Here is a 13038-nt window from a genome sequence, read left to right on the forward strand (position 1 = left end):
TCTGATGCAGGCATCTGATATCTTAGGTTGCTACCTAATACTTTAATATTTGGTGGAATTAACTGAACGAACCTATTTTTTCTGTTTCCTCATATGTAAAATGAGTATCAGAATAGTAACCATTGCCTTGTTATGACTTCAATGCTTGCAAAATGTTTACAACAATTTCAAACATAATATATGCTTTTATCAAATATAATTTGAGAGCAGCTCGGATGACTCAGTAGTTTAGCGCCACCTTCAGCCTAGGGCATGATCCTAGAGTCCTGGGACCATTTCCCACGTCAGGCTCCCTGCATGGAGCCTGCTTCTCCCCCTACCTGTGTTTCTGCCTCTCTCTCTCTCTCTCTCTCTCTCTCTCTCTCTGTGTGTGTGTGTGTGTGTGTGTCTCTCATGAATAAATAAATAAAATCTTTAAAAAATAAATAAATATAATTCAAAATATAATGCACTTGCTCTGAAAGGATTTAAAAGAGTGTAGCAAATTCTCTATAATCTAAATCTTTTTAAAATAAATATTCCAAAACTTAAAACGCTATTGTAGATATCATATGTTCTTTATCATTTCAGATGAAGTAAGTTTCTGTTGTGTCTCTGGAATCACCTCAACCTCATGGAAAATCAGAACAAGGTCACAGAATTTGTTTTCATGGGTCTGTGGGAAAATAAACAAATGGAGCTACTGCTCTTTCTCTTGTTCCTGCTCTGTTATTTGGCAATCTTAATGGGAAACTTCATCATCTTACGCATGATCATCCGCAGCCATCTAATTGAACAACCAATGTACTACTTTCTCTGTCACCTTTCCCTCATGGACCTCTGCTACACCTCCACTGTAGTCCCCAGACTAATCAGGGACTTAGGTGCAGCAAGAAAAAACATTTCCTATAACAACTGTATGACCCAGCTCTTCACTGCCCACTTGCTGGCAGGGGTGGAGATATTCATCTTGGTGTCCATGGCTTTAGACTGGTATGTTGCCATTGTCAAGCCCCTGCATTACATGGTCATCATGAACCGGCGGAGGTGTAACCTGTTGATCTTCATGGCCTGGGGTGTGGGGTTTTGGCACTCTGTTGCTCTATTGCTCTTGGTACTCAATCTACCTTTCGGTGGTCCTAATCAGATAGATCATTACATATGTGATGTGAAGCCTCTTTTGAAACTGGTGTGCAGAGATATTCGTGTTGTTAATATCTTGGTGATTTCAAATGCAGGAATGGTGGTGGTTGCTGTGTTTCTTGTCCTGGTGGCTTCTTACATTCTCATATTATATAATCTTACGACCCACTCCTCTGTAGGGAGACGCAAAGCTCTCTCCACCTGCAGCTCTCATGTAATGGTGGTCATTTTATTCTTTGTGCCTTGTATCTATATTTATGTTCTACCTGCAGGGAGTGAAAACAAGGATAAGGAGATCTCTGTGTTTTACACTGTGATTGCTCCCTTGTTGAATCTTCTCATCTATACCCTGAGAAACATGGAGATGAGAAATGCCATGTGGAAGGTGTGGTCTAAAATGGCACATACGAAATTCAGGTAAAGATGATATTCATTCCACTTCTAACCATGTGTTCCCAGGGTATTTATAATTTGAGATGTTATAGAAAACATATAGCTTTCTTTGGGGAGTTGAACTAAATGAGCTCTAACAATATAAGAGACAAGAAGCAAGTCACTGTGGTTCAGATGTACACTAAGGTTGCCAACTAGTTCCAGATGTGGTTGAATGGGTTTGAGGAATGCTAGAAATGTCTTTCTAAAACACATGCCTAATCATAGCACTGTCCGCTCCAGTAATGTACACAGAACAACATTTCCTTGGAATAAAATCCAAAGTTCTCGCTTGTTTATTAGAATTGGTCCTGGCTGAATCTGCTAATCTCAGAAGGCACTATAATGGTAGAAAGGATGGTGTTAAAATGACAAGTTTTTGGGTCAGGGAGAGCTCAGTGATTACTGACTCTCGTACATTTTTATCTTTGTGTCTTGGCAATTTGCTTTAATTATACATGCATTTCCATCTTTCCAATATCTATGAAATGTGTAATACTGTACTTTATAAAGTTGAAATATTGCCTTGGCTAACACGTGTGAAGATTGAGGAGGGCTTATGGCTTCTAGAAACAGATTTTTCCTCTTTTTGTACTTTTCTTCATTTGTTTCCCTCTCCTTGGATGCTTGCAGTCAGCTACACTGCACTCTACATTCTCCAAACATACTCTATAGTCTATCAGCTCTATGACTATTTCCTCTATCTTTTCTGCTTATAATGCTGCTCCCATGATGCATTAGTGCTCATGTCTTACGTATAAGTCACACTCCTGATATTTTCTTATTCCAGAAGATTTTGCCAATTCATGAACAAACCAGTAGTATTTATTATTTCTTCCTTGTTTTGCTGCTATGAAACTGTGCAATTGCTCCTTTAAAAATAATCCTGTGTTCCATCTTGGTGTTTCTTCTTATATGTTTTTCCAGTTTGATTGAGTCAACTCAGTCAAAAATGTACTGTATATTTATTTTTCTTTTATCTATTTTGTAGGAATAAACCCATACAAATTAATAAATAAACAGTGAATTAAATTCAAAGATGCTATCTTTTCTTTTTATTGGATTTTACATGCTGTTCTCACATATCCAGCACTTCCCCTTATGTTATGAACTATCATGCATTAGTAATAAAATATGTAATGTCAGAAAAGTTAAAAATTCAACATACATCCCATGTAGCTCTCAGGAAAGGAATAAAATCCATGAGATTCCAGCTCCCTATTATGTCTTTTTATTTATTTTCTATATTTGAAGGCGCTACTACTTTAATTTTCTTTTATCCTCTTGTCTTTTTTTTAACTTTTTAAAATTTTTTAAAATGTATTTATGATAGTCACACAGAGAGAGAGAGAGAGAGAGAGAGAGAGGCAGAGACATAGGCAGAGGGAGAGAGAGAAGCAGGCTCCATGCACCGGGAGCCCAACATGGGATTCCATCCTGGGTCTACAGGATCACGCCCTGGGCCAAAGGCAGGAGCCAAACCGCTGCGCCACCCAGGGATCCCTTCTCTTGTCTTTTGAATCATAAAATCCCATTAGCTCTGTGTCTTGGTTCCCATTTGTGTAGACATTTCTCTCTGCTGAAGCATTTGCCCTTTCTCAGAAGAATGATTGCATATTTTGAACATAGAGTTCACTCAGCTGAAATACTCCTGCCCTAGAGTAAGGAGAATTTCAGGAAAAACCATAAATGTGATGGTGTTTATCTTCTGTGTCAGGAAATCTTCTTTTGTTACTTGTAGTTTTAGAACTTTTCACATCTAATTGATTACTGATTTTTTCATGGATCCATGATAACCTGTAGAATAGCAAGGGAAAATGTTCTATTTCATAGGAAATTAAGTCTGTCTAGTTATTGTTTGGTTTGACTTCGATTAACATATTAATTATCCAAGGATATTTTGATTATTTTGTAATGTATAATAATTGTATAGTGTAGACAATATAACAAAAATATAGACAAAAATAACTGCAGACAATAATCTAATATCTTCAAAAATACCTGAAATCTCAGTTTTATAAATAATCCCATATAACCTACAAAACAAATGGTTTTAGAAGGGGCTAGAAAATAAGGAAAAATAAAACAAAATAAATTCTCAGAAGAGCAAGTTAATATGAACCGAGACACATGGAGGGCTTAGGGTTACACATGAGGTACTTGTATGCATCTCTAAGGAGTATCCTGGTGTATTTGTGTGTGTCATTGGTAAACATATGACCAGCTGTCTCCTTCTGTTATTGACACAATTCTCTCTTCTTTGAGAGAAGCTTGGTCAAAAACATTATGTTGAAATAGACAACCAGTAAAACAGTGAGTTCTGATATCCATCATGCTAAAGTAGTAGAATCTCTTATTTCTGCAGGGTTACTACACTTTCTTTTTTTTTAAAGATTTATTTATTTATGATAGACACAGATAAGAGAGAGAGAGGCAGAGACACAGGCAGAGGGAAAAGCAGGCTCCATGCCAGGAGCCCGATGCGGGACTCGATCCGGGGACTCCAGGATCGCGCCCTGGGCCAAAGGCAGGTGCCGAACCACTGAGCCACCCAGGGATCGCCGATTACTACAATTTTATAGCCGGGAAGCATATAGTAGACATAAAAACCTGCTCCTTTCCCTCACAGAAAGCACACAGTTCCTTTTCTTATTTTTATCTAGTAGCTCTTTGAGCAAATCGTTTTAACTTCTAAAGAATTGTGTGTGTGTGTGTGTGTGTGTGTGTGTATAAAATTGAAGTACTGTTTTTATTTTTTAAATTTTTTATTAGAGTTCATTCGCAAACATATAGTGTAACACCCAGTGCTTCAGCATATAGTATAACACCCAGTGCTCATCCCATCAACTGCCCTCTTCAGGGCCTATCACCCAATCACCCCATCCCCCCACCTGCCTCCCCTTCCACTACCCCTTGTTCATTGCCCAGAGTTAGGAGTCTCTCATGTTTTGTCACCCTCTCTATTTTTTCCCACTCATTTCATCTCCTTTCCTCTATAATCCATTCAAGAAACAAACAATCCAATCATGAAATGGGCAAAAGACATGAAAAGAAATGTCACCAAAGAAGGCATACACATGGCCAACAAGCACATGAGAAAATGCTCTGCATCACTTGCCATCAGGGAAATACAGATCAAAACCACAATGAGATATCACCGCACACCAGTGAGAATGGGGAAAATTAACAAGACAGGAAATAACAAATATTGGAGAGGATGTGGAGAAAGAGGAACCCTCTTGCCCTGTTGGTGGAAATGCAAACAGGTACAGCCACTCTAGAAAACTGTGTGAAGGTTCCTCAAAGAGTTAAAAAGAGAGTCTACCCTATGACATAGCAATTGCACTACTGGGTATTTACCCCAAAGAATTGTGTTCTTATTGGAACAATGGAACTAACATTACTTATCTCACAATATGCACTATTGTGAGATGAGATGATATAATGACCCTAAGACACAAAATAATTTCTCAATAATTGTTGTTATTGTGGTTGTTATCATTATTTTGTAGTGGCTAAGATCCTATAAAAATGTATCTGAAGTTTAATGTGTATAAAGGAAATTGTTAATATGTGGATCTGTGCATAATGGAAGAATATTGGTTCACTGAATGTCAGTGTGCACATTTTGGGCTCAGCCAAATAAACTGCAGAAATGAAATCACATAGGACTAAGCCAATGGAAAACAGAATAAATTTTGCATTGAGTCCTGATTTCCCCCCATGTTTTATTCTATTCTCACCTGACAAAATAACTTTTTTACACTAACATGTGTATAAAGAACAGGTTGGTTATTCTTTTACCATTCCTTTTCTTCTGCCCTCCATTTCCCTACCATCTATTTCCTCATTGTTAATCCATGACAATAAATAACCCATTTCGAGTCCGGATATTGCAGGTCACTATTTTATCCATCTATCTACTCTACTGATGCAGGTTACTGTAGATAATGATGCATTTGGACTGTACTGCATCTGCTTGGTTCTGTTTGTCTTTCCCCATCTCAGATTTTTTTAAAGACTTTTTTTAAGATTTTAATTTATTTATTCATGAGAGAGAGAGAGAGAGAGAGAGAGGGAGAGGGAGAGGGAGAGGGAGAGACACAGGCAGAGGGAGAAGCAGGCTCCATGCCCAAAGCCTGACATGGGACTCCATCCCCAGACTCCAGGATCATGCCCTGGGCCAAAGGCAGGCACTGAACCGCTGAGCCACCCAGGGATCCCCCGCATCTCAGATTTTTCCAAACTACTGTAAAAGTAAATTTCCAACTGGAGCAAGAAAGCCTACTTAAGAGAGTCTTTCTTTAAAAAATAAGATCAGGAAGCCATAAGTGAGGAAGAATTTATGCACATCCTCATTGAAGAAACCATGAAGATTTTTTAAATTTTCAGAGAGCTGCAAGCCCTCAGCCTGGACTTAACTTCCTCCTCACCATAACCCCTGAATCATCTGCATTCTTTACTTCTAAAGGAGCTCCAATCCCTCATTTAGCCCAACCAATCCCAGCTGCCCTAATTCCAATCTCTGTTTTGCGTGGAGAACTTGAATGAGAATTACACTCACAGCCTTTCAGCTATATGACTCTGCTTCACTTTGTCTTCCTGGGAACACACTTTAGGTTTCTACCTGAGTCTGTGTCTTCAAAATAGCAATTCTAACGGCCCAAAAAATGTTTATATTATTACTGTTATTACTTTTTAATGTCTGAGAGAGACACAGAGAGAGACAGAGACATAAGCAGAGGGAGAAGCAGGCTCCCTGCAGGGAAACCAATGCTGGACTCCATCCCAGGAGCCCAGAATCATGCCCTGAGATGAAGGCAGATCGTCATCAACCACTGAGCCACACCCTGGGATCCCAAATGGTTGTGTGTTTTAATTTTCAGTGAATTCTTTCTTAGTCAGCACTACCCTAATACTATTCCATGCAATATGATTTTTTCTTCAGAAAGCAAGATGAGCCCAATGTCGGCTTGTGGAGCCTCCAGAGAAACTTCTTGACACAGGCTAGCACACAGATAAGTAAAGTTATATCCAGAAAATGCCCACAGGCACCAGGGTCAGTACCATGGAGAGCAAGACAGAGCCTTGGATGAAGTTCTGTTCAGAAATGCCGCTGGGAGATAATTTTCCAGAGTTGCAAATACCTATTAATTCTTGTGTTGTCATATGTTATATTCTGCTCTTCTGAATCAACTTTCCCTTTAGGGATACACACAAAATAAATAACTCATAGAACTTAAAATGTATATTTGTTTTTGCAAGGATCTCAAAATACTTACAATTTTTTTTAAGTCTGAAAATCCACTTCTTATATTCCTGATGGTCAATGGATGTTTAAGTTCTAATCTCCTTGTAAATAATTTAATGTCCTAAGACATGTTGATATTCCTTAAATAATTTTAGAGAATCAACCTAAATGTGTCTAAATAATTGGTTTATAATCTCTGCATTTTATTTCATCTTTAGATACTGGAGAAGGATCAGCAGAGTGAGTACCTCAGAAGGGAGCCCTCCTGATTTGATCTAAAACTGATCTTACAGTAACTGAAAGCTAATGATCGGTGAATTAACCATGACATTTTCATTGGAAAATGCTCCACCAACTGTGCTTTGGGTTGGTTATCTGCTACTTAAATTTATTCCATTTAATCCCGATCATAGGCTATATTTTCTGTAGCAGCATAAGATAATTTGATTACTACAAAAACAATTTAGCCAACTGTAGTCTTATTATACATTATTATGAGGAGAATTCCACTTAAGAACGAAAACAGTTGAGGTTAATGAAATCTTTAAGTTTCAGTGAACTTTATTGAGTTCCTTTTTGGTTGCTTTTATATTTTTCTCCATATTCTATTGTGAATAGCCCAGTTTATGATTGCATGTCCCAATGATGAATAACTTACTAACTTTCAAAAAACCTTGTCACCCTAAAATGGACTAGATTTATTTGACTGAATTAAGGTGACTTTATAGTTGGCCATATTCTGATATCATTAGGAGAAATTTTGAACTCATAATGGAAACTCTAACTATAAGAACAATTATTCTTATTGTTTAAATAGCACAATCAAAAGACAATGCAGCATTGTTTATGTAGTGAAACCAAAGAAATAAAGTAATAATTTGACTGTATCTTTACAGTGCAGGGAAATGGCAGGCTAGATTATTAGTATTAAGAAATGCCAAAGACAACCAATGCTTTAGAGTAATTCTATTTCTCTTTACTAACTGATTGTTCCAAATTGAAATTTATCATGGTCATCCTCTTTAATATGTTTTGTGATATTTTGTGGGAGGATTTTGTTTCCTTGTGAGGCTGGTTATATATGCGCACATGGCAATTTCAGAGACTGTTGACTCCAAAAGGTAAAAAAGGAAACTAGTGTGCGGATTTGAACCTTGAATGACACTGGGGTGGTTTACATTATTTTTGGTATTCTTCAATATATTTCTGGATTATGTAATAGTTAATGGATTCTATAAATATGGACAATGAAATTTTAAGAGGTCAGCAATAACCTCAACATTCATAAATGGTATGGAAGGGGAAAATTAATTTTGTGTACTGAGATCTTATTAAAAGTTAGTGGATATAGGAAAGGAAGACAATAAAGTAAATGAGAAAAATGTTTGGATAGTGTCTGCTTAAAATGGTTGATCGACTTCTCATAGAACATTGGCCAGATTAGTCTGATTTTAAATGTACACATCAATTCTAAATAACCATAACTAAAATGGAATAAAGCATATATAAGGATACAGTTCACTTAATATCAAACCTCTGACTAGTAGGAGCATTTAGGCAACTGGTTTTCTCTTTATATTCAGATTGTTACTGCTGTAGAAACATAATCTGAATCAAAAGCATTCTCCATTCAGTTATTATCCTTCTCTGTGTGTCTACATCTTTTTTGTTCTGGGATTCCAACCACGGAATGAATAATATTTCTTCCTTTCATCACTTATGATTTTGATTATTTAACAAATTGAGGACATGTGGTCAAGAATATAGTATGTGTTTCAAGGACAATAATTTTCTCACTGGACTGCATTCACAGGTCCCTTTTATTTCAGCAAACAGCAGTGATCATGATAGCATGTCTCCTTATATACCAGGATGAAAGTTTAAGAACTACTGTGCGTGGAACATCTGTGATAATCCAGAAATTGAGACAGACTCCTACCTGAAAGAAAGCTCATTTTGCTAAAACCCATGAAAAATTATTTCAAAGTTATTTGGGATCAAGAATTCTGGACCATATATTTATATGAACTGCAAAATATATCCCCCCTCCAACTATTCATAAACGTAGTGTAGGTAATTGGTAATCTGTCACCTTGCATACTTTTTTTTTATTGAGATAAGAATCAACATGCCTCTTCTCCCTGCTGGCCTCCAGGATACCCGAACTTTGTTCTTTGCTCACAAGAATGGGATGCAACCCCGGACTGGTTGGGAATCAAGATATCTGTCCTCCACATGATATTAGTTTTTGATGCTAATACATTACTTAGATTTCCTTTATCTGAATCTCTTTATTGAAAATCAGGGGTTTGGATATACAATTGACATCTTTAAGTTGTTTACTAACTGACTTATCTAACAATTAACTTTAAGTCCATTTGTTTTAGGCAAACACAACTCTCTGTAAACAGTATGCCATTTCCTAAATTAGGAATCAGCCCTGGCTGTAATAAGGTAAGGTGAAAATTGATCAGTGAATTATAAAATTGGGATCCCTGGGTGGCGCAGCGGTTTGGCGCCTGCCTTTGGCCCAGGGCGCGATCCTGGAGACCCGGGATCGAATCCCACGTCAGGCTCCCGGTGCATGGAGCCTGCTTCTCCCTCCGCCTGTGTCTCTGCCTCTCTCTCCCTCTCTCTGTGACTATCATAAATTAAAAAATTAAAAAATGAATTATAAAATTATTAACCTCTATTTAAACACTGTTCACTGTTGAACACTGTGAACCTGATAATTACTTTTGCTTTGTTAAAGACAAGAGAGAGATCAGAAAGCCTGATAGCAGTACTAAAGTCATAGTGGGAACAGGAGATTTTTTTCTTCTTGATGACATTAGGGTTGAATGATAATTTAAAACAGAGTTTCTTAGAGTATACACCATTTTAAAATGCTACATCAGTTACCTCTAAAATGATCCTAAAGACATAAGACTTGAGTTTGTTAGTGGTTTTGATGGCTTCTAAATAACTTTGCTACAGTTATATTCTGTGTTTTTAAAATATTCAACCAAGTGCCCAGATATAGTGGTTTCATTGCATCAGACAAAGGTGGAAAGTGTGCTGCAATGTTTGCAACTCGTTAAGTGTCCGTTAATTCCTCAACACTGGCTAAAACAGCTCCCAGAGTGCATTCCCTGTTCCTACACTCTATTTCCCTATCTATAGATAATGTCTCAGGTTTGTGCAAGATACAAACTTGTGAATCTTTGATCCATTCACTAATGCAACATCTAGTTACTGAGTGCTGAGACAAATTTCCCTTGGAATTATATTCTGTAACAGATTCTTTGGTTGAATTTTATGCCTAGATTGTGTATAAAATACTGAAGTTCCTAGGAAAAGTCATGAATTATGAAGAGTGCAAATATGTTTGGGCAATTTCTTTTTATTTATCATTTATCACTTGCCATCACAAATTTATTTTTCAACGAAATTTTTTGTTTAGTTTGTAATCTGTAAATAGGATAAATGAATAAATTGGCTCTTTATTTTTTACAACTTGAATCCATTGACAGTCTATTTGCTGCATAATTTTCAAGCATTCTTTGCTTTTAATGTGCCCGAACCTATTTTAGTTTAAAATGTGTAATATATATTTGTCCACACGGCAAGGAAGTCTCTTTATTTTTAATTTTTTTTTTTTTTAGAGAGAGAGAAGAGGGAGAGGAGCAGAAGCTGAGGTGGGAGAAAGAGAGAATCTTAAGCAGGTTCCATGCCTGACACTGGGCTCTCTCCTGTTCTTCTTTCAGGATGATCTGGACAAATTCTGTTTTATTCGGGACTGTGTCTTCAGGATAGATAATTTATTTAAAAATATCAGTTTGTGGAGCACCTGGTTGGATCATTTAGTTAAGCATCCAACTTTTAATTTCAGCTCAGGTCATGATCTCAGAGTACACATTATAACGCACATGCTTATTTTTAAAAATCATGTAAATTATATTCCTTTTGTTATATAATATTATAACTGACAATAATAAAATTGCTTCTTTAACAGCAAACTAACATTTAAATATCCTTAATCATTAATGGTAAAGTTGAGATTTTACCCTATTGTTCCCATTATAGAATTATTTACAATAGATTTGAAAAGTGAGAAAAATAAAAAAGAAGCATAAATCTCAATGTCAGGAATAATTAATATCACTTATTCAATGACATCAGTCTGATTTTTTGAAAATTTATGGTATTTTTGTCATGATACTAATTTTGTTTAGATTCATGTTTTCTTTCTTTTCAGATATTGAACCCATCTATTTACAATATATGCCAGTCCAAAACACATGGAGGGCCAGAGGAATGTCTCAGAATTAATTGTTTTGGGACTTTCTCATGACCAGAACATGCAAATATTTTGCTTTGTGCTCTTCTTATTCTGTTATGCTGCTCTCTTGGTAGGAAACCTTCTGATCCTTGTCTCTATTCGATGCAGCCCTCTTTTTCACCAACCGATGTACTACTTCCTCAGCCACTTATCCACTTTAGACATCTGCTATACCTCTAGCGTTACACCCAAATTAATTGCTGACCTGCTAGTGGAAAGAAAAGCCATCTCCTATGGTAACTGTATGTTACAGGTCTTTGCCATGCACTTCTTTGGGATGATTGAAGTTCTAATCCTTATAGTCATGGCCTTTGATCGCTATGCTGCCATCTGCAAACCTCTCCACTACCTGCTTATCATGAACAGGACAAGGTGCAATCTTCTAGTCTTAGCTGCTTGGGCTGGTGGGGCTGTCCACTCCTTTCCTCAATTTTGTATGGTAATCAGGTTGCCCTTCTGTGGGCCTAATGAGATTGATCACTATTTCTGTGATATATTTCCTTTGCTAAAGGTTGCCTGCACTGATACCTACATCACTGGTGTCCTTATGGTTGTCAACTCGGGAATGGTTACCTTAGTGACATTTGTGGTTTTATTTTTTTCTTATGTCATTATATTATTCACTTTAAGAAATCACTCAGCGGAAGGAAGACGCAAAGCCCTCTCTACCTGTGGATCTCACATCACAGTTATAGTTTTATTTTTTGGGCCTTCCATCTTTGCCTACCTTAGACCTCCAACCAATTTCCCTGAGGATAAAGTATTTGCTCTGTTTTACACCATCATTGCTCCTATGTTCAATCCTTTAATCTATACTCTGAGAAATTCAGAGATGAAAAATGCCATGAGAAAATTTTGGTGTCAAACATGAGAGCTCAACATCATTTTAGCAAAACAGAGGGGCAGCTACATGTGGATAGGGGAGGGAGGAGACCATCTGACAGGGTAATTCTCCTACTGGTATCATGTTATGAGTGACAGAATTTAGGAGTTAGAGTTTCAGAATAACTCAAAGAAATATTAATTCAACCATACAAACATAAGCTTAAAACATAGTTAATTTTGTGGATTTTGAGATGGCATGAGCAAGTTTACATGCATAAAAAGTTATATGTGCAGTTAAGAACGCCATATGAGCTGTGAATTGTGATGTAAAAAAGAAAATTCTAATAATAATTGTATTAGAAAAGTCAGGTTTGGTGGCTAGACCACATGATGAAACATTCTGGATGGCAAAGGAGTGGTTAAAACCCATGATTTTATAACCAAGTTTTGGTTCATGATAGGGTCTTCAGCTAAATGAACTCAAGTAGTATTTAGAAGTTTATTACACATCAAGAAGTCTGCATAACAGAACCTGATTTAAAGCGATACCCTGGTTTTAAACTCTTGGCTACACATTGGAAATAAAAATTAACTAGTAGGGCAACCGCAGTGGCCCAGTGGTTTAGCGTCGCCTTCAGCCAGGGCATGATCCTGGAGTCCTGGGATCGAGTCCCGCTTTGGGCCCCCTGCATGGAGCCTCCTTCTCCCTCTGCTTGTGTCTCTGCCTCTCTCTCTGTGTTTCTCATGAATAAGTAAATAAAATCTTTAAAACATATGTATACTAGTAAAAATAGAGTGAAGTCAGTCACCCAGGGTATTAAAAACACACTCACTGCTCTTGTATGTATTGGCTCATGTAAGAAATCCATAAAGGAACAGCGATCTATGAAATGCCAGAAATTAGTATGAATTAAAAAAAAAATAAAGTGAAGCCTCTATTTATTAGACCCAGAGTCCCCCAGAGGCTTTCTTATGTTCGCATGTAAAACATAAGCAAAAAGCAAATAAGAGCTCAAATTAACAAAAACTTCAATCAAAAAACCCCGTGACACAAGTCATGGAAATGAATGGAAATACAAATCATCTT

General features: G+C 37.0%; 2 protein-coding genes across 2 annotated transcripts; both read left to right on the top strand.

Moving 5' to 3' along the window:
* Positions 1–613: 613 nt before the first annotated feature.
* On the top strand, positions 614–1543 carry LOC112912023 (olfactory receptor 4P4-like). Its single transcript, XM_025988752.2, has one exon. It carries the CDS (start codon positions 614–616, stop codon positions 1541–1543), a length of 930 nt encoding a protein of 309 aa, XP_025844537.2.
* A 9542-nt stretch (positions 1544–11085) lies between these two features.
* Positions 11086–11997, top strand: LOC140598914 (olfactory receptor 4P4-like). The gene has a single exon (XM_072757352.1). The coding sequence runs from the start codon at positions 11086–11088 to the stop codon at positions 11995–11997; it is 912 nt and encodes a 303-aa protein (XP_072613453.1).
* The last annotated feature ends 1041 nt before the right edge of the window (positions 11998–13038 follow it).

The sequence above is a fragment of the Vulpes vulpes genome, chromosome 5 (genome assembly GCF_048418805.1).
Source record: "Vulpes vulpes isolate BD-2025 chromosome 5, VulVul3, whole genome shotgun sequence".
Taxonomy (NCBI): domain Eukaryota; kingdom Metazoa; phylum Chordata; class Mammalia; order Carnivora; family Canidae; genus Vulpes; species Vulpes vulpes.

What these genes read in the sequence shown, in the direction of transcription:
- LOC112912023 (XM_025988752.2), top strand. Translation starts at nt 614, where the DNA reads ATGGAAAATCAGAACAAGGTCACAGAATTTGTTTTCATGGGTCTGTGG.
- LOC140598914 (XM_072757352.1), top strand. Translation starts at nt 11,086, where the DNA reads ATGGAGGGCCAGAGGAATGTCTCAGAATTAATTGTTTTGGGACTTTCT.